Here is a 22,686-nt window from a genome sequence, read left to right on the forward strand (position 1 = left end):
AAATCAGAAACTATGTTTTATATAATGTATAGCCTCTCTGTGATATTCTAGTCCAGATTTGAAGAGTCTAGGTGCAGTGGTTTTTAATCAGGACCAGTTCTAATGCGGTCTGGACCCCAAAAAAACCTTGAAATGTATCTTTATTGCATTTTCACAAATAGAATAAAAGTTTCACAAATCAGAAACTATGTTTCCTACAAAGTATAGCCTCTCTGTGATATTCTAGTCCAGAATTGAAGAGTCTAGGTGCAGTGGTTTTCAATCAGGACCAGTTCTAATGTGGTCCAGATGCAAAAAAAGCAGTGAAATCTCCCCTCTTTCTTTTAAACAAACTTAATAAAGGTTACATCAATTGTAAACTGTTTTTAAAGAATGGTTAGACTCTCTTAGATAATCTAGACTAATTAATGTGGCTTTACTGCGGCGATTTAGGGGGTTAAACAACGGAGAATCAGTCACTTCGCCGCTCCTTAAGAATCCCTTAACTTTTCCTTAACTGCCGAATCGGCTGCTGCGAATCAGCTGCCAACTTCAGCGTCGTGCCTCTTTGCCATCATTTCATCAAGGAGTCTTGGCCTTTGTGTAACCGTGGACATATTTATAAAAGTGTGTGAATTAAGTTTATATCTTAAATTGTCAAATATAGCCACGATAAAATCATTGTTAAGCGATACAATATCATGTATGAATAGCAGACAGGCAAAACATGTACAACGTTTGACCCCACTCCAGTGTCTATCGTATATGCGCCAAGAAGTGTATGCAACATGATAAGAGCGGGCAGGGCGTGTTTGTTGGTCTACGCTGGACATACTCAAGTCAACTGTTGGTAATGTTTAAGTAAGGGGGCCATAGAATAGATGGGGGTGGTGTGCTCTGCCTCTGGGCAACAGAAAAGCATTCATGCTGGCATTACATCATATAATGAACTGTCAGCTGTGATCGGAGAACACATTTAAGTGTCCATTTTGCTTTGCTGAGTTTGTCAGTTGCATTGGTGCAGTAACAGTCTAATACACCTAATTATTTTGCCTCTTACTGCTGATGGCAAAGCTTTGTTACATGCAACTTTAATGGGCCTTGTAATAAGGCATTTGAGGAAGTGATTTCTAATTATAGTAAAATGAATCTAATAAGTACAACTGCAACTTCACACACATTGGGTTAGGGTGAGCTGAGAATACTACCAATATTAATAACATGTGGTAAAGCAGAAAGCCACGCGTGAGTGCCATCTGCTGGACAACTCACATCCTTACAGTATAGGTCACTTCCTTCTCATTTAAAACAAACTACAGACACTGTTTCAGCCGTTTATCTAAAATTATTCACAATGCAAGGTTTAAATTCCGTTGACAAAAACGTGGAGAGCATGGAGTTACTAAACAAATGGCAAGAGCGTATGAAGAACATTACAGTGTTGTTTTTATTGACATGGTTCAAACATACCGAAACAATAACAAGAAGATACAGAAGAGACATCCCTCAAACAATATGGTATGTGACCTGAATTGCGTAACCTTAATCCCAACCTCTCGTGTTGAGGAGGTGGGTATTTCATCAGTTCGTATATGTATCAGTATGGAATGTGTGTTCGATAAGGCAAAGGTTCGGTTGGATAGAGTGGGTATGTCTGCAAAGAGTGTTCACAACAGTAGGGGGGGGGGGGGAGAAAACAGGTAAAAAAAAAACAGTGGCAAAGGTGTTTTGACTTTATCTTCATAAGCTACTCTCACAGCAACAATACACTTTGTGTACAGGTAACATTCCATGCCTGTTTAGACAGACCTCTCAAAGACACAGGATTTTAACATCTGGTTTATCTCATCAACCCTTTTATTGCCATATCAGAAGTGCTTACCGCCAGTCATTTTAAAATACACAAAGACTGCATTTTTGGAGCTTTTGCACCACAATTCCAGGTTTTAGCTGTACATAAAAAGAGCCACGCCACCTCCATATTGACTGCCACCAAGTCTTACATAAACCTGTGTGTGCCTGATGTGTCAGCTTTACAGGCCGATGGTGTAGGAGCGTCCTGCTGGGTTGTGGATGGCAGAGCAGGAGGGCTCGGTCACGGCCCATTCATACCACACCTTCTTCCCGTTGTTGATGCGCCAGAATCGCACTGTGACATCTTCATCCCGGGATATGGCGATGGGTTGCTATTGGAAGGAAGAATTTGAGGTTGAAAGAGGAAATTCATGTGCGAATGCCAAGATACATATTATTTACTGCGTGTACAGCTTACCTTCAGAGGGAAGAGGATGGGGAACCAGGAGAACATTCCAGGTGAATGTGTATCTGGTTTGATACCTGCAACAAACAGACATTATTAACATTAATAAGTAGATCTAACCTCCGCACAACACGACTTTCTCTCTCCGTTGATGACTTACTGAGTGTGACATCTTTGTACAGCGTTGTCTCAAAGTAGCCGGCAAAACCATGGAGCACTGTGTTACAACCCACTGAGAATCTGAGGCACTGATACCGGTTATTGTCCATGTCTGAAAGGAGGAAAAAGAAAGTGTGGTCAGTATAAGCAAAACGCATTGTGGCAAAGAGTACTTGTTCTTTACGAGTTATTTGTGCTTGTCTACCTTTTGTGGGGTGTACGAAGGTGAAGCACGCTTTGGGTTCAGCCAACTGGTGGAAGTTGTGGAGGCGCACTACATAGGGCATCTCAAAATGGCTCTCTGGGTCCTTGTCCCGTTCGCGGCACCCTCGCACTTCGTTGTAAAGCTTGGAGGAGGACAGAGGAGCCAGGAAGGAGGTGTAGGAGCAGGGGATGCTCACTCCGTCCTCTAAGAGAGTGACATGGCCAGACGAGGGAAAGAGAAAGAGAAAGAGAGGGAATTGAGATGCAAGGAAGCGTTGAAGGTAATGGAGAATGACAAATGCTCTCCGCATGTTTAGATGTGGCAATCAACCGAGGATGATCTGCATTCAATGACTCAGCAGCTACAGCGGCTTCAAATATATTAAGACCCTTTCACTTTTGACAGACTTTGTGTCTAAAATGTTATTTCAAATGGATAAAGTGTCCATTTTGCCAAGCAATCTACAAGAAATACCATCACCACAACACATTATAGAATATTTGCAAATGATTGCATTTATATAAAAAGTATACAGGCAACTTTGGCAGCAATTGCAGCTTTAAGTCCTCTTGGGTAAATCCAACAGGCTTTGAACACATGGATTTGTTTATCCTTTTCCTTCTCACTGATCCTCTTAAGCTCCATCATTCACTCAAAAGTCACTTCCCAAGGTAAGCTAAAGTAAACAGTATGCACCTGAACACAATTTGAGTGCAACAGCAAAGGCTCTCTGTACTCATGTACATTAGAGATTTCAGCTTTTTAATGCATCTGCAAAAATCTCTTAAAACATATTTTCACTTTGTGAGTATGGGGTATTGAGCATCGTTTGATGGGCAAAAAGGACAATTTTGTCCATAAGAAATTACATCAAAGTATGCAAAAAGTGAAGGGGTCTGAATACTTTCTGAAGCCACTGTACATATGTAGCCCATTCTTAAAAAAAAAAGAAGAAGAAGACCACAAGCGTTCATTTAAACCACAACAATTAAGTACCTTTGAGAAAATGCTGCGCTCCATCTAAGCACTCTGGGGAAAGTTCGTTGTCACCAAACGATCCGAGCAGCTCGCTGACGATGATGTCAGCTTTCTCAGGTGCTGCCCATTCCCGCATGTCAGTTGACACCACTGTCACCTGATCACCCCACTCCTCAAAGCGCCAATTCTCCAACCTGAAACAAGCATGGACCAGTTTAAGTGTTTGTGCATAGAATCAATAACACCAGCATTGACTAGGCTCTGCTCCACAAAATGGCTTACAATTAGTGTTGAAATACTCAATATAGGTTACAGGGTTCCTACAGTGAGTTTTTAAGACTTTCTTTTAAATGCCACTCACTACATTTATAAACTAATTCATATACTTAAAACCTTTTCCTTAGGAACCCTGGGTTACAACCACAACAAATATGTCCACGACAAGAATGTTTGATTTTTTTGGTCATTAGGGGTGACTTAAGGGCCATCAGTGTACCCCAAATAAATGTCTTTTCACCACATCTTTAATTATCTCATCACAGAGAGATACATTAACCAGAAAGGCTTTTGACTTGCCAAATAAATAAATATTTGCTAAGACTGTGATCCAATGAGATAGAGCTTATCCTGGTCAGATGGTTAATGGTTAAAACTTCAAAGTCAAGCGTTTGCATGCTCACCGACATGCTCATTAGCATATAGACTAGTACTCCACTCACGTGATCACAGCATTGGGGTTTTTCTCCACAGCGTACACCTTCAGCTTCCTGTCAGCCTGTCTGGCAGCACGCAGGGACGCATTGACCAGAGGACCGCGGCCTGCTCCCAACACCATCAACACCCTGAGAGGAAGAGACATCATGTTTGAGCAACAGCACATTTTTAATTCCAACTTGTTTGTATACAGATTTGGATGCAGATACTCACTGGACATTTGTGTCTTTCTGCTCCTCTGGAACTCTGTCAAGAAGACATTTATATACAGCCTGTAGACACAAAGAAAAAAAGTATTGATATGTCGGTGTCATACTCCACTCTCAGGCTAAACAACTCATGTATCCCTAACTACACACACACACACACACACACACACACACACACACACACACACACACACACACACACACACACACACACACACACACACACACACACACACACACACACACACACACACACACACACACACACACACACAAGTGGTGTGCAGGTGCTACATGAGTAACACTCTGTCATACTTATACAAGCCTTTGGTTACAACTCAAACATTGACTGGATTATCTTAAAAAGAAAACTCATTGCCTCAATGGGTAAGAGAACAATGGGTATTTCAGTGGGCAGAGCATAACATTAAAACACAAGTTGTTTAAATGATTAAGTGTCTTCTGGTCTTACCTGTTGGTACTGGGAATATTTAATAGGATCCTTCTCAAACACTTCATATGTCTGAGACTCCAGGTTGTCCATGAGTGGCTGAAAGGAGGAAGGGAAGGAATGCCTTAATTTTTCCACCAGGAAAAAGTTAAAAAAAAACTAAAGAAAACATAATAAACAGATACATTTTAAATATTTGAACACAGATGAGCCATGGCTTACCTGAAGGGGAGACTGCAGGTAGTCTTCATAGCCCTTGGCGAAGAGCTCGTAGGCATTGGGAGCAGGCCGGTTCTGGTTGAGGTATTCCAGGTACTGCAGGTAGGATCGGAAGTCCTTCTCAGTGTGGCGACTGGTTCCTGTGAAGATGAACTGGGCCTCCAACTACGAAAAGACATTGTCTTTATTAGAGCAACACTTTAAAATGTTCGGCTGGTGATCAAGGTCAAATAATTCTGTCCAATTATACCTTGAAAAGAGAGAAGATTATTCGCTGATGGGCTTTTGACAAAACAGGGAAGCCCTTCTTATTCGTCAGGAAGATGCTGGTGGGCAGTATGGCTGCTTTGATTGGTTCCCCGAGCCACTTATCAATCACAGCCTCGGACGGCACATCGGCTCCAATTTCAATAGCTTAAAGGATTTCGAAAAAAAGAAAGAAATTAATCTCCAGTAGTGTACAAACATAATTATTTCTTAATGCAGCGACTTTGCCCCGGGCTGAAGCTTCACAGTGTGCTCTCTCACCCAGACAGATCCTCTTGTTGTAATCACAAAGTGTTCTAAATGAGTGCCACCTAGAGGAACAGATGCAAGTAAACAAAATCAGTCCTGGGGAGAAATCAATAACGGCTGTTTTAGCATGCAGACAGCACTCCGCTGCTCTGAAAGTGGACTGGCGCGAACTAACCAGCCCCAGGTCTTTTCATCAACGCTAGAGTCATCGATGCAAGCGCTGGGCTCGTTTTCAATCAGATCCTCCCGCGTGTCCTCTGGGGCCATCAGTGGGACACAGAGCCAGAACTATTCACACACACAGAGGACAATGGCAGTTAGCCGATTCATTCAGCTTGGTGTCTTACTTCACTGACATCCAAAAGCAATCGCCTTGGGAATGCTAAATGTTTTGTCTTACATTTGAGGAGTGGTGCCCGGTGTGGATGTGGTTAAGCAGCAGGCGGGCTAGGTTGGCATTATGAGGGCCCTTTATAGGGAGCATGAAGACGGGCAGACCCAGGTAGGCTGAGAAGTTGAGCTCCTGTACAAGAGCCTGGAGAGAAACACAAGACAGAGAGCGATTCAGAGGGGGTAAATGGGCCAGACGTGAACAGATAAGTTCACTCATGCAACAAAACCGTGACTTTACGGAACTCTCTCCAGCAACTTAATCCAATGTGGCCTCAAAGAAGAAAACTTACGGCCTCTGAGTTTCTGCGCTCCTGCCCGATTTCTGAATCTGCGTCGATCCATGGAGAGAGCTTCCCAACAATGAGAGTATTCCAGTCTAGACAAAGCATAATGGATAGTTAAGCATCTACAGACATAGTAGCATTTCCTGGAGACATTAAGGCTTTAAATAATAAAAGCCATCTATTTTACTGGCTACAACGTTTGCAATTGATACTTTTTACCTTCATTATCGACAAAGTCTGATTGTTTAAATGGGACAAATGACAGTTTGCTGTCAGTAAATCAAAATAGGTAAAACAAGTTTGAGAAGGAATAGAAACTGAAGCCAAAGTCAAATCAATATTATCTATAGCCTAACTTTAATGTGTACACCGTTAACAGTGCACAGTAATACACTGACTGTACAGCCATGCAAGTGCTCAGAAAGGTGCTAAAATGTGTTTACACACTTTGAAATACAACATGCTGACCATGAAGAGAGCCGGCCCTGGACCCTGATTTGGACATTTAATCAGAATTGTTTTGATAAAATAATAACTGAAATCCAAGAACAACCCAGCAAGTATTTAACTTAAGGCCTTACATGCAGGTTTACACTTGAGCCATTATAAACAACCATCAATTTATTCATTCATATATGATGTCACAGGGGCCTATTGCACCAAAAGAGGGACCAGTTATAATATATGTAAAGATTAGAGGGTGAAAAGCACTTACCTCTCCCACACAACAGCAGGTCTGATCGGGTCAGACAACCGGATCGGGTTTTAGCGGGCTCCAACTCAAACTCTCTCTTGAACCTCGAGTGGAACAGAGGCATGCATAGAAAGTCAAACCTGTAGAGAAAGAAAGCACACCATTTTAAAAACTATGGGATTTATAATGTCAAAGCATTATAAGGTATAAAGCAAAACCTGCTTTCATAAACATTCCGCAGCCAGCTCATAGTATTTTCACAGAAAAGCCTAAACAAGTATCATAAACATTGCACACCAGTGTCGACAATCGTTGTGATTGGGCACGTGCATTCACCGGCTAGCTTAGCGAGCATCACCCACTGACTTCATGCTAGCAGACTCGCGCACTAACATTAGGCTAGTAAGCTAGTGCATGAGCTCAATTCTACTTTTAGAAACTTGCAGAGTGCATCACTCTCCTCACCCAAGTTTGGCGACCGCGGCTAGAGTGTCTGCTACCTCCGGCACACAATTCATATCTCTCCCGCAGGATACCCTGCTCCCCGTGCTGCCGGACGCCATGATTGTTGCAGAGTGAATGGATTGCCCGAGAGACCGTCTAGCTTTGCTCAGTCTTCATAGGAAACTGGCGCCATCTTGGATCTGCAGGAAGGTATGTGCTCATTTCATAGCAATGCAAAAAAGAGCTAAAATGGCGTCGAGAGTGCTGCAGTTGCATGCCCAGCGAAGTACCGCGATGACTGCGCATCTGATTTAGCGTCTATGGTGTTTGACTAGAGGAGTTTTTTGTTTGTTTGTGTAAACATTTTCAAAAACATGTTGATACATGAAACTACATCCTACATAACTGTACCACCCGTTACATACAGATTAGGGATTTTTACATCACTAAACATTTTGCAAATTATCCCAAGCAGCATAGGCTACAAGAAAGAAAAAGAAAAGAATAGGCCTATAAAATAAATTAGCCTAATAACTTTAAGGGGGGGGGGGGGGCTTGAAACAATACATTATTGAAGTAGGCCCTAAATCAACAGCAACAAGCCAGTCAAGCACTTTATCCCCTCCCCCCCTTTTTAAAGACTGAAAAAATAAACATTTTAAACTCACAATGAAAAGATGGGTGCTGAATCTTTCACAAGCACAAAGGCAGATAAGGACAGCACCCCAATTTTACTAGTTTATTCAGTTGCCACACAGACTTTTAGGGTCAGACGCCCAAGTCATTTTTTAAGAATTCACTACATGGATAAATATATATATGTATATATTTTTTTAAATTAAACTTTTATCGCTTCCAGCTGAACCTAGGGGTTGATGTTTTCCAGGGGCGTAGCACAAAACTCCGGGCCCTATATACATTTCTTCCATGATCCATGACACACAACTTTCTTTATTTTGTCTTAAAAATGTCAGCTGTTGCTTTCCCTCACTTTCTTTTCTGTTTTTTTTCTTTTCACTTTTGATAGCCTGCTTCTTTTTCCTTTTTCTCAGACACAAGCCGTGCACTTTAGCACTCCTGCATCACTCAGCTGCGTAGAGATGCTTGGCTAAACTAAACAATTTTGCAAATTTTTGGGATGAGAGTGGACACACAAAAGCCTCTTCACCATTTAAAGTGTTAGTCATTCATTCATCTATTCACTTAATTCTTGTCTATTTATGACGCTTTATACTTAGAATTATCACTTAAATTCTAATTTTGTTGTGGTTCTTTGGACCATATTTTACACATCACCACAAATAGCTTAAAGGTTTGTCAGCAAATTATTTCTGCTGTTGATACTTGTAGCTTTCCTGTGATAGATACATGTATGAACTGCACACAGCGAGAATGATGACCCAGTCACTCAGGAGAACATGTTAGGCTTGCAGAAAGTGGCTTCTCTGGATATCATTTTCACAGCAGCGCGTATAGGATAAAATATCACTTATGTAAACTCAAATCATTTTTGACATTGATACCTGTGTACTGCTTGCTTGTGTGTTTTTGTGATGTGTCATATTTGGGCAGGCTATAAAAGGATGAAAACGTTGGTCTTTCAGACTTGACAGTAGCCTTGCTGGGAGAGTGTAGGTGGCAGCAGTCAAGAATAGAAACCTTTGTGGGATTTATTCTACTGTTTGATTTTTTTTTCTAAAGATGGACTCTGGTTGACTCTTTGCTTGAGGAGCACTTTTTACATTCCAATCTCTGAGAAAAATATCTATTTGTATCTGCTCCACTTTCACCGTGATGGCTTTGGAAGATATTTGTGGCTCTAAAGACACTGTCAACTCTTATTTAAAAGATACAGCCACAACTTTTCATATGACCGACTGTTACAATTTTGGATTGAAGAGACAGAATACATTTTTTAACCATAGACCCACATTTGCCAGATCCAAAACTTCTGCAACGGCCCGCAGACCTTTCCCTCTGGCTCATGGAACCACGACCCTGGGTTTTATTTTCCAAGGCGGCGTCATTGCGGCTGCAGACACACGTGCCAGTGCTGGGGGGCTTGTTGCCTGTCCCGCTGTTCACAAGATTACCCCTATTCACTCCCATCTAGTGGTCACCTCTTCTGGTAGCGGGGCAGACTGCATGCTGTGGGAGAGAATTCTCACCAGAGAGATCAGACTTTACCAGCTGAGGCACGGACGTCGCCTTTCCATACAAGGCACTGCCAAGCTCCTCTCCTTGATGCTGCATCCCTTTAAAGGGACTGAATTGTGTGTGGCTCTCACACTGTGTGGCTGGGATAAGGATGAAGGTAACAATGACTGTGCAAAGACAACAGAAGACTCATTGGTTATTTCTGATGATAGCTCTCCAGCTGTTGTTGGTAGTCAAGAAGCAATTGCAGATTCTGCATCAACTAGTAGTGGCCCAAAGGTGATATATGTGTGCAGCGATGGCGCCCGACTGCAGGGGGATGTCTTTTCCGTGGGCTCAGGCTCACCCTATGCTTTAGGAGTCCTGGACACAGGGCTGAAGTGGAGCCTGAGCAAAGAAGAGGCCGTCTCCTTGGCAAGAGAAGCAGTGTTCAGAGCCACACACAGAGACGCCTACTCAGGAAACAATGTGGACCTCTTCCACATCACAGCCCAGGGATGGAGCCAAAGGAAGAGAGAAGACTTGAAAGAGGAATATTACAGAGACATGGAGAGGAAGTCGAATATGGCGGAGGAAAGAAAGAGACCAAAGGAATTGGATACTTCAGGATGAAGCAAAATGTGGAGTTTCAGGGGGGTAGAATATAGAAGTAAAGAGTTTATCCCCCTGTCAGCTAAATAGATTTTTTTTAGTAAAGTAGTAGGCTATTAACTTGAATGTTCTTGTAAACAGAATATTAATTTATAGTATAGGCTTCCACATGTTTCGACTGAACAATTTACTGCAGTCTTCCTCAGTGACACCAACAGCTGATGCTTCTGAGGAAGACTGCAGTAAGTTGTGCAGTCAACACATCAAGGTTCCAAAAGTTAATATTAGTCTGTATACAACAACATTCAAGTTCATTTGTCTTGTTAGATGAAATGAACCTTTTTGGATTAAAGTAGTATATCTTTTTTTCAAGCCATGAAATGTATTTGCTTCACTGGGTCACAATTTACAGTTTTTTTCTTCCATCTCTATTTTTTTTATGCTGTGCATCCATCGCAGAACTAAATCAGCAGTTCGCCACACCCACAGGGGGCGCTGTGTGATTCCCCCTAAGTATGGTCTCAATAAACGTTCGTACCCTTAACACGGCGGAAGTTGCTTGCTCATCGGACAGTTTCAAAGATGGCTCTTGCTAGTGTGTTAAGCAGTGATTGTGCGGATTTTTCATATAATAATTGCCAGCCTCTTTCTTTGGGATGCGGAGCCGGACAGAGCGGTCTGGGATTCGACTCCACGCCAGGAGACGGGCTCAGTTTCGCCATCAGAAACCCGCTGAGTGCCGTGGACGATGACGGCGTCGAAAGGAAAATAGAGTTCCTGCATGGAACCACCACATTAGCATTCAAAGTAAGTCTAAGATAAAACCTATTGTACCTACTGGTCTATTTCAACTCAAAACGACACTTAAAGTTGTTATAGCAGACATGTGTTAAGTCATTCAGACTTTAAACGTCATGTTTTGTAGCTAACAAAAGGCTACACCTCAAACGTTAGCATGCTAACATGGCTACAAACCGCTTTCTCATTGTAGGTGCTAGCCCGTCAGCTCTGATGGTTCGTGGAAGACAGAAACTTGTGTGATTTTTAGACAGCTATAGCTGGACTTACTGAAAAGGTGCCATAAATCAGTAGCTAAATCTGTTCTGTCTTGTGGATTTATTTGCACCTGGCCAGTGCATGATTGGGAAACAAACAACATGCCAGCTCTGTCATCAGCAACTGTGCAGCATCCACACATGGCTTTAGTCTGGTCTATTTGGATAAACAGGTTTATGCTGTTAAATCATTTCTCAACACAGTAATATGAAGATGGCAATTAATTCTAACATTACATCAGTTTAATGTGCTTTTAATAGTACGTAGCCTAGTACATAGCAAGTGCTCACGTTTGGATTGGGGAATAACGGATATACAACGAAGAGCTGTCAAAGTGTTTTTTTTTTTTTTTAAATTCTTGTTTTAAGTAAAACAATAAACAGAGGAATGGGACTATCACACAGTTGGTTAGGTGTATTATATTAGTTGTTATTATTGTTAATCAGAAGTTGGTACATTTGGGACACTTTTCTTTCAACTTCAATTAACTATAAATGTCCTTTTTTAATAAGGTCCCCTTTTATTAGATTTTAACTATTTGTCCTGGCAGGATTTTACAACATCTATTGTAATGACATTTTCTATATTAACAATTCACATATTTTATGTCGTGTAATAAAATAAATAAAAATATTTATGAATATTGGTGTGAGCTTTAAAAAAAAACGAGAGTCATAACACGACTTGTTTATTTTCCAAGGAAAAACAACAAATGCTGACTTTTTTAATATGTCAACAAAGAGGGAATGGAGTTTCTGAAATATTTTAAGGCACACAGCCTGCTTGTTCTGTTTGTGATACTAAGATTTTAGCAGGTCATAAAAGCATGGCAGTTTATCCATTGGTTTACACTCCAGTTCATGAAAAGGGGGATGAATACTGCTATTTTGTCATTATCAACAAGTTCCATGAAAACACATCAACCAACTAAGAATTCATACTACTAGCAAAATGTGAGAAAAGTGTTAATAGGTAGATGTAGCACAGAGTCTGTATGTGCCATAGAACCCCATTGTGGTCCAAAAAACTATGAAACACCAAAAGAGCCAGACTATTGCATTAGGTGAAATACTTTTTACATTGCAGTAAAACGGCCAGTGTCACCTTTTCCTCTTGTGTCAAAGGAGCAGAGCAGTATATTAACACTGAACCACATTCCGGCAGTCGGGTTTAGTCCCTTTGGGGGTATTTGATGATAAAAAAAAGAAAAAGATAAAATAACTCCCATCCTTATCCCTTAATCCCTGAGTGAGGCAGGGGGGGGACCTGGTTGCTGAAACTTCCCGAGCAGACATCTCTCCCCTCTGACTGACCAAATCTGTTCACTTCACTTTAGCTCTGTACGGCTGTTGCAACTGTCAGTTCAGTGATGGAGGGTTTAAGATGGAAGAGCAGAAATCTTCCCTCTCATCCAGCAGCTTTCTGGCAAAGCTGAACTGACAGTTGTAGAGCAGCAGCACATTTTTTTTGTCCTGTCTAGAGACGGAGGTAAGAGAAAGCTAAATGCTGATCAAGCTGTACATGCTGATCACAGATTCATCAGTCACTGCTCTGCTGTAATGTTCTTCAACAGGGTACCCGGACCGCAGGGTCTTAAAAGCATTAAAAGAGCATTGAATTTAATATTATCAAGATATTCCTTTTAAAATATTGAATTTCCTTACAAATGTCATACATTTTTTGCCCTTTTAATATTACGTGAATACTGAATGTTAGAAACATGTTTTCCTGGTAAGGCCAGAGGGGTTGTTATGTGACAAATAAGCACTTTTTGATTTTGTTATTAAGAGTATGTACCCTTTAACAAAAGCTATTGTTATTAATGTGAGTTTATACTGTTTTTTTTGTTAAAAGTACCTTAAAATGCTTAGAGATTTTCCATTATCCTTAATACTTTTGCCAGTATGGCCGTGACGTGAGCATTACATTTAATTTAAATGGCATTAAAAAGTCTTACTTGGGAATTTCATGGAGGGTAACCTGTTGAATAACATTTTCCCGGCGTCTCCTCTCTCAGTTCCAGCATGGCGTGATCGTAGCAGTGGACTCTCGGGCCACAGCGGGCGCCTACATCGCCTCTCAGACAGTGAAGAAGGTGATTGAGATCAACCCCTACCTGCTGGGCACCATGGCCGGAGGAGCTGCAGACTGCAGCTTCTGGGAGCGCCTGCTGGCCCGCCAGTGTCGCATCTACGAGCTGCGCAACAAGGAGCGCATCTCTGTGGCAGCCGCCTCCAAGCTGCTGGCTAACATGGTGTACCAGTACAAGGGCATGGGACTCAGCATGGGGACCATGGTGTGCGGCTGGGACAAGAGAGGGCCAGGTAAACACAGCAGCTGTGTAATTCATGCACACATACAGTCCCCTCCATAAGTATCGGAACAGTGAGGCCAATTCCTTTATTTTTGCTGTAGACTGGAAACATTTGGGTTTGACACCAAAATATGAATATGAGACAATAGATCAACATTTCAGCTTTCATTTCCAGGTATTCACATCTGGATTTGATACACAACTGAGAAGATAGCACCACATTTTTAGGTGAGCAAAAGTATTGGAACAGATAGACTTAAAATAAATTAAAGTGAATAAGACTTAATATTTTGTTGCAAAGCCTTCGCTTGCAACAACTGCATCAAGCCTGTGACCCATTGACATCACAAAACTTTTGAATCCTCCTTTTTGATGCTTTTCCAGGCTTTCACCGCAGCCTTATTCAGTTGCTGTTTGTTTACTCTCTTCAGTCTCCTCTTTAGCAGGTAAAATGCTTGCTCTATAGGGTTTAAGTCTGGAGATTGACTTGACCAGTCTAAAACCTTCCATTTTTTGCCCCTGATTAACTCCTTTGTTGTTTTTGCAGTGTGTTTTGGGTCATTATCTTGCTGCATTATGAAGGATCTTCCAATCAGTTTGGTTGCATCTTTCTTTAAATTGGCAGACAAAATGTTTGTTTAAACTTCTGAGTTCATTTAGCTGTTGCCATCATGTGTTACATCATCAATGAAGATTAATGAGCCCATCCGAGAAGAAGCCATGCAAGCCCAAGCCATGACATGGCCTCCACCGTGTTTCACAGATGAGCTTGTATGCTTGGGGTCATGAGTAGATACTTTCTTTTGCCAAACTTTAGCCTTTCCATCACTTTGGTAAATGTTCATCTTGACAACAACACAGTAACACATGATGGCAGCAGCAAAATGAACTTAGAAGTCTACAGAAACATTCTGTCTGCCAATTTAAAGAAAGATTCAACCAAACTGATTGGAAGATCCTTCATCATGCAGCAAGGTAATGACCATAAAAAAAACTGCAAAAACAACTAAGGAGTTCATCAGGGGAAAGAAATGGAAAGTTTTAGAATGGCCAAGTCAATCTCCAGACTTGAACCCTATAGAGCATTTATTTTACCTGCTAAAGAGGAGAGTGAAGAGAGTAACCCCCCAAAACAAACAGCAACTGAATGAGGCTGCGGTAAAGGCCTGGAAAAGCATCACAAAAGAAGAATGCAAAAGTTTGGTGATGTCAATGGGTCAAAGGCTTGATGCAGTTATTGCAAGTGAAGGATTTGCAACAAAATATTAAGTCTTATTCACTTTAATTTATTTTAAGTCTATCTGTTCCAATACTTTTGCTCGCCTGCAAATGCGGTGTTCCTTTACAAATAATGCTATCTTCTCAGTTGTGTATCAGATCCAGATGTAAATACCTGGAAATTAAAGCTTAAATGTTGATCTATTGTCTCATATTCATATTTTGGTGTCAAACCCAAATGTTTCCAGTCTACAGCAAAACTAAAGGAATTGGCCTCACTGTTCCGATACTTATGGAGGGGTCTGTATTAGCTTATGGCACTTTATGATCCAAAATTAGATTTGTACTTCTACTGCTACCAACCAAGCTGATTATTATGGTTTAGTACCGAGGCAAAAAGCCACTTCAATCATTTACCTTTCATAAACACAAATTCTTTGAATATAATATATAATTATTTATTTATTTAAAAAATGTTGTATGTAATGTACATTTCAAGTAGTAAATATTTTTGAGTGAATATATAACTTACTATGTATGCTCAAATTGTTTTGATCGTACTGACGGATAGTTGGGCGGTATTTTCTCCAGTAATGTATTGATCTTTAAACATCAAACAGCATTGAAAAGTCTCACATGTGCTTACCACTCTGATTATGTGTGGGGGGCGTCACATTTTGCCATATGCTTAGAAAAATAAACTACTAATTTCATTTAAAAACATCAGTGTTTTTGATAATTTCCATATGCTTCATTCCCTAATTGATGGCAATCATAACTTCCCTAACTGACACTTTAGGTTTAGCTTTTGAACAGAGTCTGAAACTTAGGCATTTTATTTCAATCTAGGGTTGGCAGGCAATCTGTCCCACAACTTACTATCCACACTTAAATTATTGAACAATGTTAAAGGAAATTCTGAGATCTATCATTTCAGCCATGATGCAATGATCTTCTGTGCACACAACAGTGTGAGTTGGTAAGTTTTCTTTTGTGCTGATTCATATCAAGGTAAACACACCTGTAGTTCCCAGGGTTCCCCACTAGATGGTACTGCAGCCTCTCCTATGCTTGGCCCCTCTCTTTACTGGCAAGCGGTGGCTTTTTGGATGCGCTGCGCAGTGTGAGGCCGTACATCACAGAAGGTGTGCTTAAGCAGGCCGCCACAGTGACACGTTAATGGGAAATCGATGAGGCCTGGACTGCGGGCCAGGCAGGAGCGCTGCTGGATGATGGACGTTGGGTCTCAGCCCCTGGACAACTGGGTCGCATGCATAATGCCCGTCCGCCTGCTCAGATCAATGCTGCCTTTGTCTGGCCAGCAGACAGGGGCTGTGTGAACAAATGACAGGCCGCCGGTATTCCAACAAACGTAAATGACGCGTGTTAAATCCTTAGCAATCAATTGAGGGGGGGGGGGGGGGGGGAATAATGATCCCCAGTATAGGTTCAATAGGCGTGGGAGCTTTTGCTGTGGCCCAATGTCACAATGCCAGTGATTGAATGAGAGGTAAATGTCATGTAAATGAAATCAATCGCGATTAGGCGGGGAAGCTCATTAGCCGACTACAATCGTGTCAAGAGAGCACTTGATGGAGTGTCTTAAGCCGCATTCAAAATAAATCAAATAAAAAGCTGTGTTGAGAAAGCTTGTCAAATATGACTATGTAATAGCATTAAATGTTATGACACTTGTAATCGGTGTATAGTTAATGCTTGATAACTCAACAGAGAACATACACTACACACTATGCATAGCATAGCACCCTCTGCTGCTCCCTATAAGGACATGACGGGGTTGGAAAAAAAGAAGCTGAATAGTGTATAATGGACCTCATCAGAGGAGACCCATGTGGCACTCAGTGTTACAGCTACTCCCAAGGGAGTGATGTAATTGTTTTTTTCAACCCCCTCTGTTCCACTGCTGCACTCTTTTTACTCCTGATTCAGTGGTGTAATCTAGAGGGAAGGACAGATGACTGTGGGACACTGACCCCTTTAGATGCCAGCCACCCATCCATTGCCCTGTGTTCCTCACCTACCTTTAAAAGCTGTGAGTGCTGCACAGGCCGCTGTTTAAGAAAGAACTGCTTAAGCACCTGTCAGGTGATCGATGGAGTGGAAGGAGCCTGGCTCAGCCGCCACTGCTTCAATGCTCCACCATTCAGGCAGCGTCCCCTCTCTTCTGCTTTAAATCGCTCTCATGCAATTTCAACCCTCTCCCCTACTTTTTATGTAATGTAACTTTATTTGGACAGGTTTTAACAAATTGCCCTTTTCCACTTGTAGTCCCTGGAGATGTAAGTAGAATAATGAAATATTAGTACACAAATTAACAAGATACAATTATATGTATACATAGGGTCAAACATTAAAAAGATTAAAAGATACATTGATATACATAGGATAAAACCTTAAATATTACAATTAGCACCACATCACTGCATATTTTATAAAAAACTCAACTCTTGATTTCTGGCACGAGCCACCTTCGTGCTTCTTTGTCTGTGTTGGTGCAAGGATTTAAGTGCTACCGCATGGAGTTCTACAAAGAACCCAGCTGTGTTTGTAAAATAATGGATATGACCGGGAAGAAGGTTTTTTTTTTGTGGTGCCACTCCGCTTCTATACTTGGACCTCCTGAAGAGTCCTCATCCCACCTCCATCAACTGTGCTACTCAACACAAGAGGCTGCCTTTACATCTCTCTCTCTCTCTCTCGCTGCCTATTATGTTTTTAACGAGTCCCTTGCAGCTTTCAAGAGGAACAGGCAGGTCTAAGAATGGCAAATTACCCCCCGTGCATAGGCAGGCACTGGATGATTATCATGGCAAGCTAACAACAGGCTGAGGAAGCTGCAATTTGCCAGTTGAAAGCATGGTAAGCCCCTATTTTTTTTCTTCAGAAAAGCAAGTGGCTCTCCATCCCTAATAGACTGTCACTGGTTTAGCTGAGGAACTCTACAAGCACGGATGTGCAATCTGATGGCATTTTTTGAAGTGCTTTTTAATGTGGGAGAAGAGCGATTGCTCTGGATATCAGGCAATTTTATATGCACGCCTCCCTCCCCGTGTTTCTCTGTGCGAGTATCATTTTCACAGGTTTTGCTTTGTAAAGTGGCTGTGAAAAACATGTCTTTTTGCTGGCAGTCCTTTTACCATCTGCGTGCGGGCTGTGGGCGGGCTAACAGGCTGGTGCTGGTCACCCGTTCTACGTCAGTCTGGGATCGGGCCTAGCGAGTGTGTCCACGGAGCGTGGTGTGGAGCAAACTGTCCCTCACAGGTCCATCAGAGCATTGTGGGGCCGCAGTGCACGTGGGATTACAAGTTCAGTCAGTGTGGAGAGAGCGCACAAGTCCATGTGTCATTCAATTGTTCGTGTGTGTGTGTGTATGTGTGTGTTTGTGTGTGCAAGGATATTAATGTGCTGCACTCGTCTGATGTCCACAGGATGGGAGCACAATTTTTGTTGTCGCCTTGTCTTCCTCGAGGTGCCGTTACCTGAGCAGCTCAGGTTGCGGGTCGATAGTTAATTTTTGGCGTGTTCGTGGTGGATCAATAAGGCCCGTGGCAGGGCCCCCCTGGGCAGACAGCGACGTGGCCCCGTTGCCTTGTCAGCAGGTTCTGCGGCCGGCTTCGTTTTACTTGAAGAGGATGCAGCTGTTCATATCTGCCAGCCTTTACTTCCCTTGGAGAGGCTGCAGCTGTTCATGTTCTCTCTCTAGAGGACATTGAGTGTGTGCGCGTTTGACAAGTTTGTGTGTGTTTGTGTAAAAGTGGCTGTATTAGGTGTACACTATTTCAGTTTTTCCCTGACAAAGCTGAACACCTGAGTCGAGAGAATGGAGGATACTTTTGCACCAAACACTACTCCCGATACACCGTTTCTTCTTACGCATTCTACCATCCCACCCTCTTGACCTGCCTTTTCTTTTTTACCTTTGTCCTCAGGCCTGTACTATGTCGATTCAGAGGGGAACCGGGTGTGTGGCGACCTGTTTGCGGTGGGCTCGGGCTCCATGTACGCCTACGGTGTGATAGACAGCGGCCTGCGGCAAGACCTGAGCGTGGAGGAGGCGTGCGAGCTGGGCCGCCGTGCCATCTACCAGGCCACGTTCCGTGACGCCTACAGTGGAGGACAGGTCAACCTCTACCACGTCCACAGTGAGGGCTGGACCAGGGTCTCCCAGGAAGATGTGCTCATGCTTCACCAGCAGTACAAAGATAAAGCATAGTCAGGGGGAAAGTCAAGAGAGTTAGGGAGGGTAAGCAGTTTTGTTATAGTATCCAATGTTAAGGATGTTCTGAATGGTTTTTGACACATGAATAAAAAGGACTCGTCTGCCGATTGATTTCCACTTGTATTACTTCCGTGACCCATTTTGACTTGTTGCTTAGCTTTAAGCTTTGTATTGTACATTTTGAACAATGCCAGTGAGCACCACTCGCCCCACACAGAGTATGATTTGGGCTGCAGAGAGGACGAGGGAGGGGAGGGCGATGACTCAAATATGCTTTGATACAGTGTGGGAGTAGTGTGGTGCTTGCCCTACATACATACATTTCATTTGGCTCAAACCCTGGGAAACTATATCTTTCTCAATAAAACCTGTGATGTTCTTTTTCTTTTTTCCAAAAGCGTTGTTTTTCCTTATTTTGCAAGAGTGCTGATTTTGCCTCCAGGTGTCAAGATGGTGAATAATAGTATTCCTCAGGATTGAGTCGTTATGTAAATGTAAAGTCTCATCGCATCCCTCTTCCTTTGTAGTCACTTTGCCACCGTTTGTGTGTACTTTTCAGTCATCTGTTCCCCCAGCTGTTGGGAATCGGAGGTACATACATGCATAGCCCATTTGGTCTCCCTCTATATGTTCTGTGTTTATTAGGGAGGAGCAGTGCTGTCTAAATAACACTGGTTAATCGTATAACAACATCCCAAGTAATTGTGCCCTCTGAGTTGTAACAATGTGTTTTCTTCCCCCTCATTGATAATGTTCCATTCCTCTACTCAAGTTGCAAAAATACGTCTTTTAATTGGAAGGGGAAATTTATTCTTTAATTCCTCACCGACACACTTGGCTCCTCCGATGCGCAATGTAGTGTGCCACCCTGCCGTGGTGTTTTACAATGTAACGACCTGCGCTGGCAGTGTGCGCCCCTCCAGTGGGTTTTATGGTTGGGAATAAACACTAGTAAAAGGGGATGGGGGTAGACATCCGAAGCCAGCGCGCTTTCAAATCATGAGTAAAAAACTATTTTCACAGGTGACTAGTTAGCAGACGGAACAGAAATGGGATTTTCGATAAATGGAAATTAGCAAGTCTCATCTGTGATGCTTCCCTTGCTAAATGAAGTGATGGGAATTGCACCTTCAACAAAAGCAGAAAGTGACTATCCCTATTAAGACTTGGGGAAAAGACTCCTTTAACCCCTTAACCATACTCCTGGGTTAATAGGGTATAGGAGTGGTTATTCACAAACATACTTAATTACTAAATGATATCCTTAGGATAATGGCTAAAGGCTAGGCTTTCAGCACCATTAAATGTTGAACATACCATATTGCCATATAAGTATAGTGTATGAAGCCTTTCCTTTTAGTGGCTAAAATTTCAGTCCATAATTGCCTGTAGAGATGCTATTGGAGTAAAGTAAAGTGGAGGCATAGTGTACATTGAGCAGATAGTATATATATATATATTCTCCTCAGTGAACCATTTGTACCACATTTCTAACACAACCAGCACATTACTTGGGAGCATCACTAAACGGCTACATATAAAGACGGATTAATCAATTGAAAGTTGATATAGTCGGAAGTGGGTTGGTACACATGGTATGTCTAATGTGACAGCCCGACCAAAAGACTGGACTACAGTATCTGTATGCTGCAGGTCTGGAGACTTGGCTTCAGAGCAATAGAAAACGTATGTAGTGTGTTGCGTTTAAGGAACGTACGATAATACAAATCAAAATATAATACAGTCAATACATCTAAAAGAAGAAACACATTTTGCCACCACAGCACAGATTTTCAAACATTTGGTATGTTTTGTTTTTATATTTGTCGACTGGGTTCAAAGCTTTCTGGTTTGGTCCATCTTTTCTGTGGACCCCAGGAAGAATAGTTGTTACTCCGGTAATAACTAATGGTAAAAACTAACCTAAATGAAATTAAAATGTAATTCGAGCTAAAGTTATTGACGCATCAAATAGTTTCTGAAACCTATTTCAATCCCCCATTCCAATTGTGCAACTGGCCACTCATTTATTTCAACTTTCCACTGGAATGCCCAATTCATGCAGCAATTGTCCTGGTGTGCGAAGATTTCTTTTGTTTGTTCTTCTCGAACTACACATACTTTTTGGACATGGGGTGTACACATCAACAACGTGCAAAACTAAGATGGCAATCATAAGTAAGCACTAATACGTACCTGCTCAACAACAGCATGCCTTTTAGCATAGCCATCTGGAACAAGTAGGCCTATTAACATTTAACATATCTATTGACATATTCTGCCTCTACACATGCTCAGAAAAGACAAATGAGCAAGGTGGTCTGAAAAATACTGAACTGGATAGTAGCTCTGATTTTGGGGATATGCTTTTGTTAATAGCTTTAGATTTATAAACCATGGTTGCTTGGGGGTGATTGTTCCTGTGTGACCTTTTGGCCTGTCTAGTCATGCATAGAGAAAGCACTTATCGCCCATGGTTTCTCATCCGTGTTCTGAATCACTCTAGGTGTCTGTCTGAGTGTGTGCAACCTTGGCATTGGACCAGCAGACTGCATGCTGCCAGAGTGCACGGGTCCACTATGTCTGGCACAGAGATTGCAGGTTGTCAACAGGTACATTTTCAGAATAGCAGCTATTAAGTGCGGCCTTTCAGAATATTTTCCACAAAGCTTTGCATGAAGAAAATAGCTTCCTTTTCTTCTCGCTTAAATTAGACTATGAATGCTTTGAAACAGACCAGCTGGCAATACTGAAAGGTGCCAGCACGATGATTTTCACACCGTCAAAAAATAACCCCCTGTGCCCACACAATATACCATCTGTCAGGGTGGTCATGTGTGATTTGGCTCCCGGACTCCAGATCATATCTTAACACAGTCCTATGGGCGCCCTGAGGTGCCCAAACGCACCTCACGTACCAGGTGCAATTTCCCATGATTTGATGCTAGGACTTTGTAATTGGATCTTCGAAAAAGGCAAAAAACAGCCACTGCAAAAGGGGTGCAACGCCTTCGGTGATTGGGCATCCATCAGCCATTGTTTATTCCTGGTGATGCTTTTACTCGGGACGGGAAAAACAAATGAGAAGTCTATTTGGCTTGGGTAATGACTCCCTGCCGGTTGCCTCTTGTCCACCCCGAAGGCTCTCTGGGTGTCATATAATCAGTACACCCGAAGTCCTTAAATGCGGTTGCCAGCTCTGACAAACAACAAAGCTGGCGTGAAGATAATTGCGTTCGTGGTCCCTGCGCATCCTCCTTCCTCGCATGGCGCAAGAGGCAGCCGCTTGCCTCGCCTCGTTTGAGAGGTGCTGTTTTTCATCCCCTGCGATGACAGCCACACTCTTGTCATTCCCGCCGCGTGTGCGTGCCACGGCTGCCTCACTCTGCTCGAGACTGTTCTTTTTTTCTATTCTTTTCTTCACACCCCCCTCTTCCTCTGCAATGTTTTTAGCAATGGTTCCATTTTTTTTCTCTCAACCTGATTAATTCAGTCACACGAATGAATAGGCCTACAGCTCGGCAAAGCAAACAGTGCGGCCCTTGAGTTCCGTCCAATCAGTGACAGTCCTTGTCAGCTTCCCAGCAGGCCCCTTGTAGGAGCTT

At 42.4% G+C, this 22,686-nt stretch overlaps 3 protein-coding genes across 3 annotated transcripts; 2 read left to right on the forward strand and 1 right to left on the reverse strand.

The window, feature by feature from the left end:
- Positions 1-1,408: 1,408 nt before the first annotated feature.
- On the reverse strand, positions 1,409-7,626 carry prmt5 (protein arginine methyltransferase 5). Its single transcript, XM_080033784.1, has 16 exons — positions 7,527-7,626; positions 7,083-7,201; positions 6,374-6,459; positions 6,091-6,225; positions 5,866-5,978; positions 5,703-5,752; positions 5,425-5,588; positions 5,178-5,339; positions 4,977-5,054; positions 4,509-4,567; positions 4,301-4,423; positions 3,600-3,775; positions 2,604-2,807; positions 2,400-2,510; positions 2,252-2,316; positions 1,409-2,165 (listed from the first exon to the last, which is right to left on the reverse strand). Exons 1-16 carry the CDS (start codon positions 7,622-7,624, stop codon positions 2,013-2,015), a joined length of 1,896 nt encoding a protein of 631 aa, XP_079889910.1. The 5' UTR covers positions 7,625-7,626; the 3' UTR covers positions 1,409-2,012.
- A 1,673-nt stretch (positions 7,627-9,299) lies between these two features.
- Positions 9,300-10,274, forward strand: psmb11a (proteasome 20S subunit beta 11a; the record flags this gene model as incomplete). The annotated part of the gene is made up of 1 exon (XM_080034003.1): positions 9,300-10,274. The coding sequence occupies one exon, from the start codon at positions 9,300-9,302 to the stop codon at positions 10,272-10,274; it is 975 nt and encodes a 324-aa protein (XP_079890129.1).
- A 539-nt stretch (positions 10,275-10,813) lies between these two features.
- On the forward strand, positions 10,814-19,192 carry psmb5 (proteasome 20S subunit beta 5). The gene is made up of 3 exons (XM_080033546.1): positions 10,814-11,060; positions 13,327-13,633; positions 18,792-19,192. Exons 1-3 carry the CDS (start codon positions 10,836-10,838, stop codon positions 19,073-19,075), a joined length of 816 nt encoding a protein of 271 aa, XP_079889672.1. The 5' UTR covers positions 10,814-10,835; the 3' UTR covers positions 19,076-19,192.
- Positions 19,193-22,686: the final 3,494 nt, after the last annotated feature.

Source organism: Ammodytes marinus, assembly GCF_949987685.1.
Source record: "Ammodytes marinus genome assembly, chromosome: 9".
NCBI classification, from domain to species: Eukaryota; Metazoa; Chordata; class Actinopteri; order Uranoscopiformes; family Ammodytidae; genus Ammodytes; species Ammodytes marinus.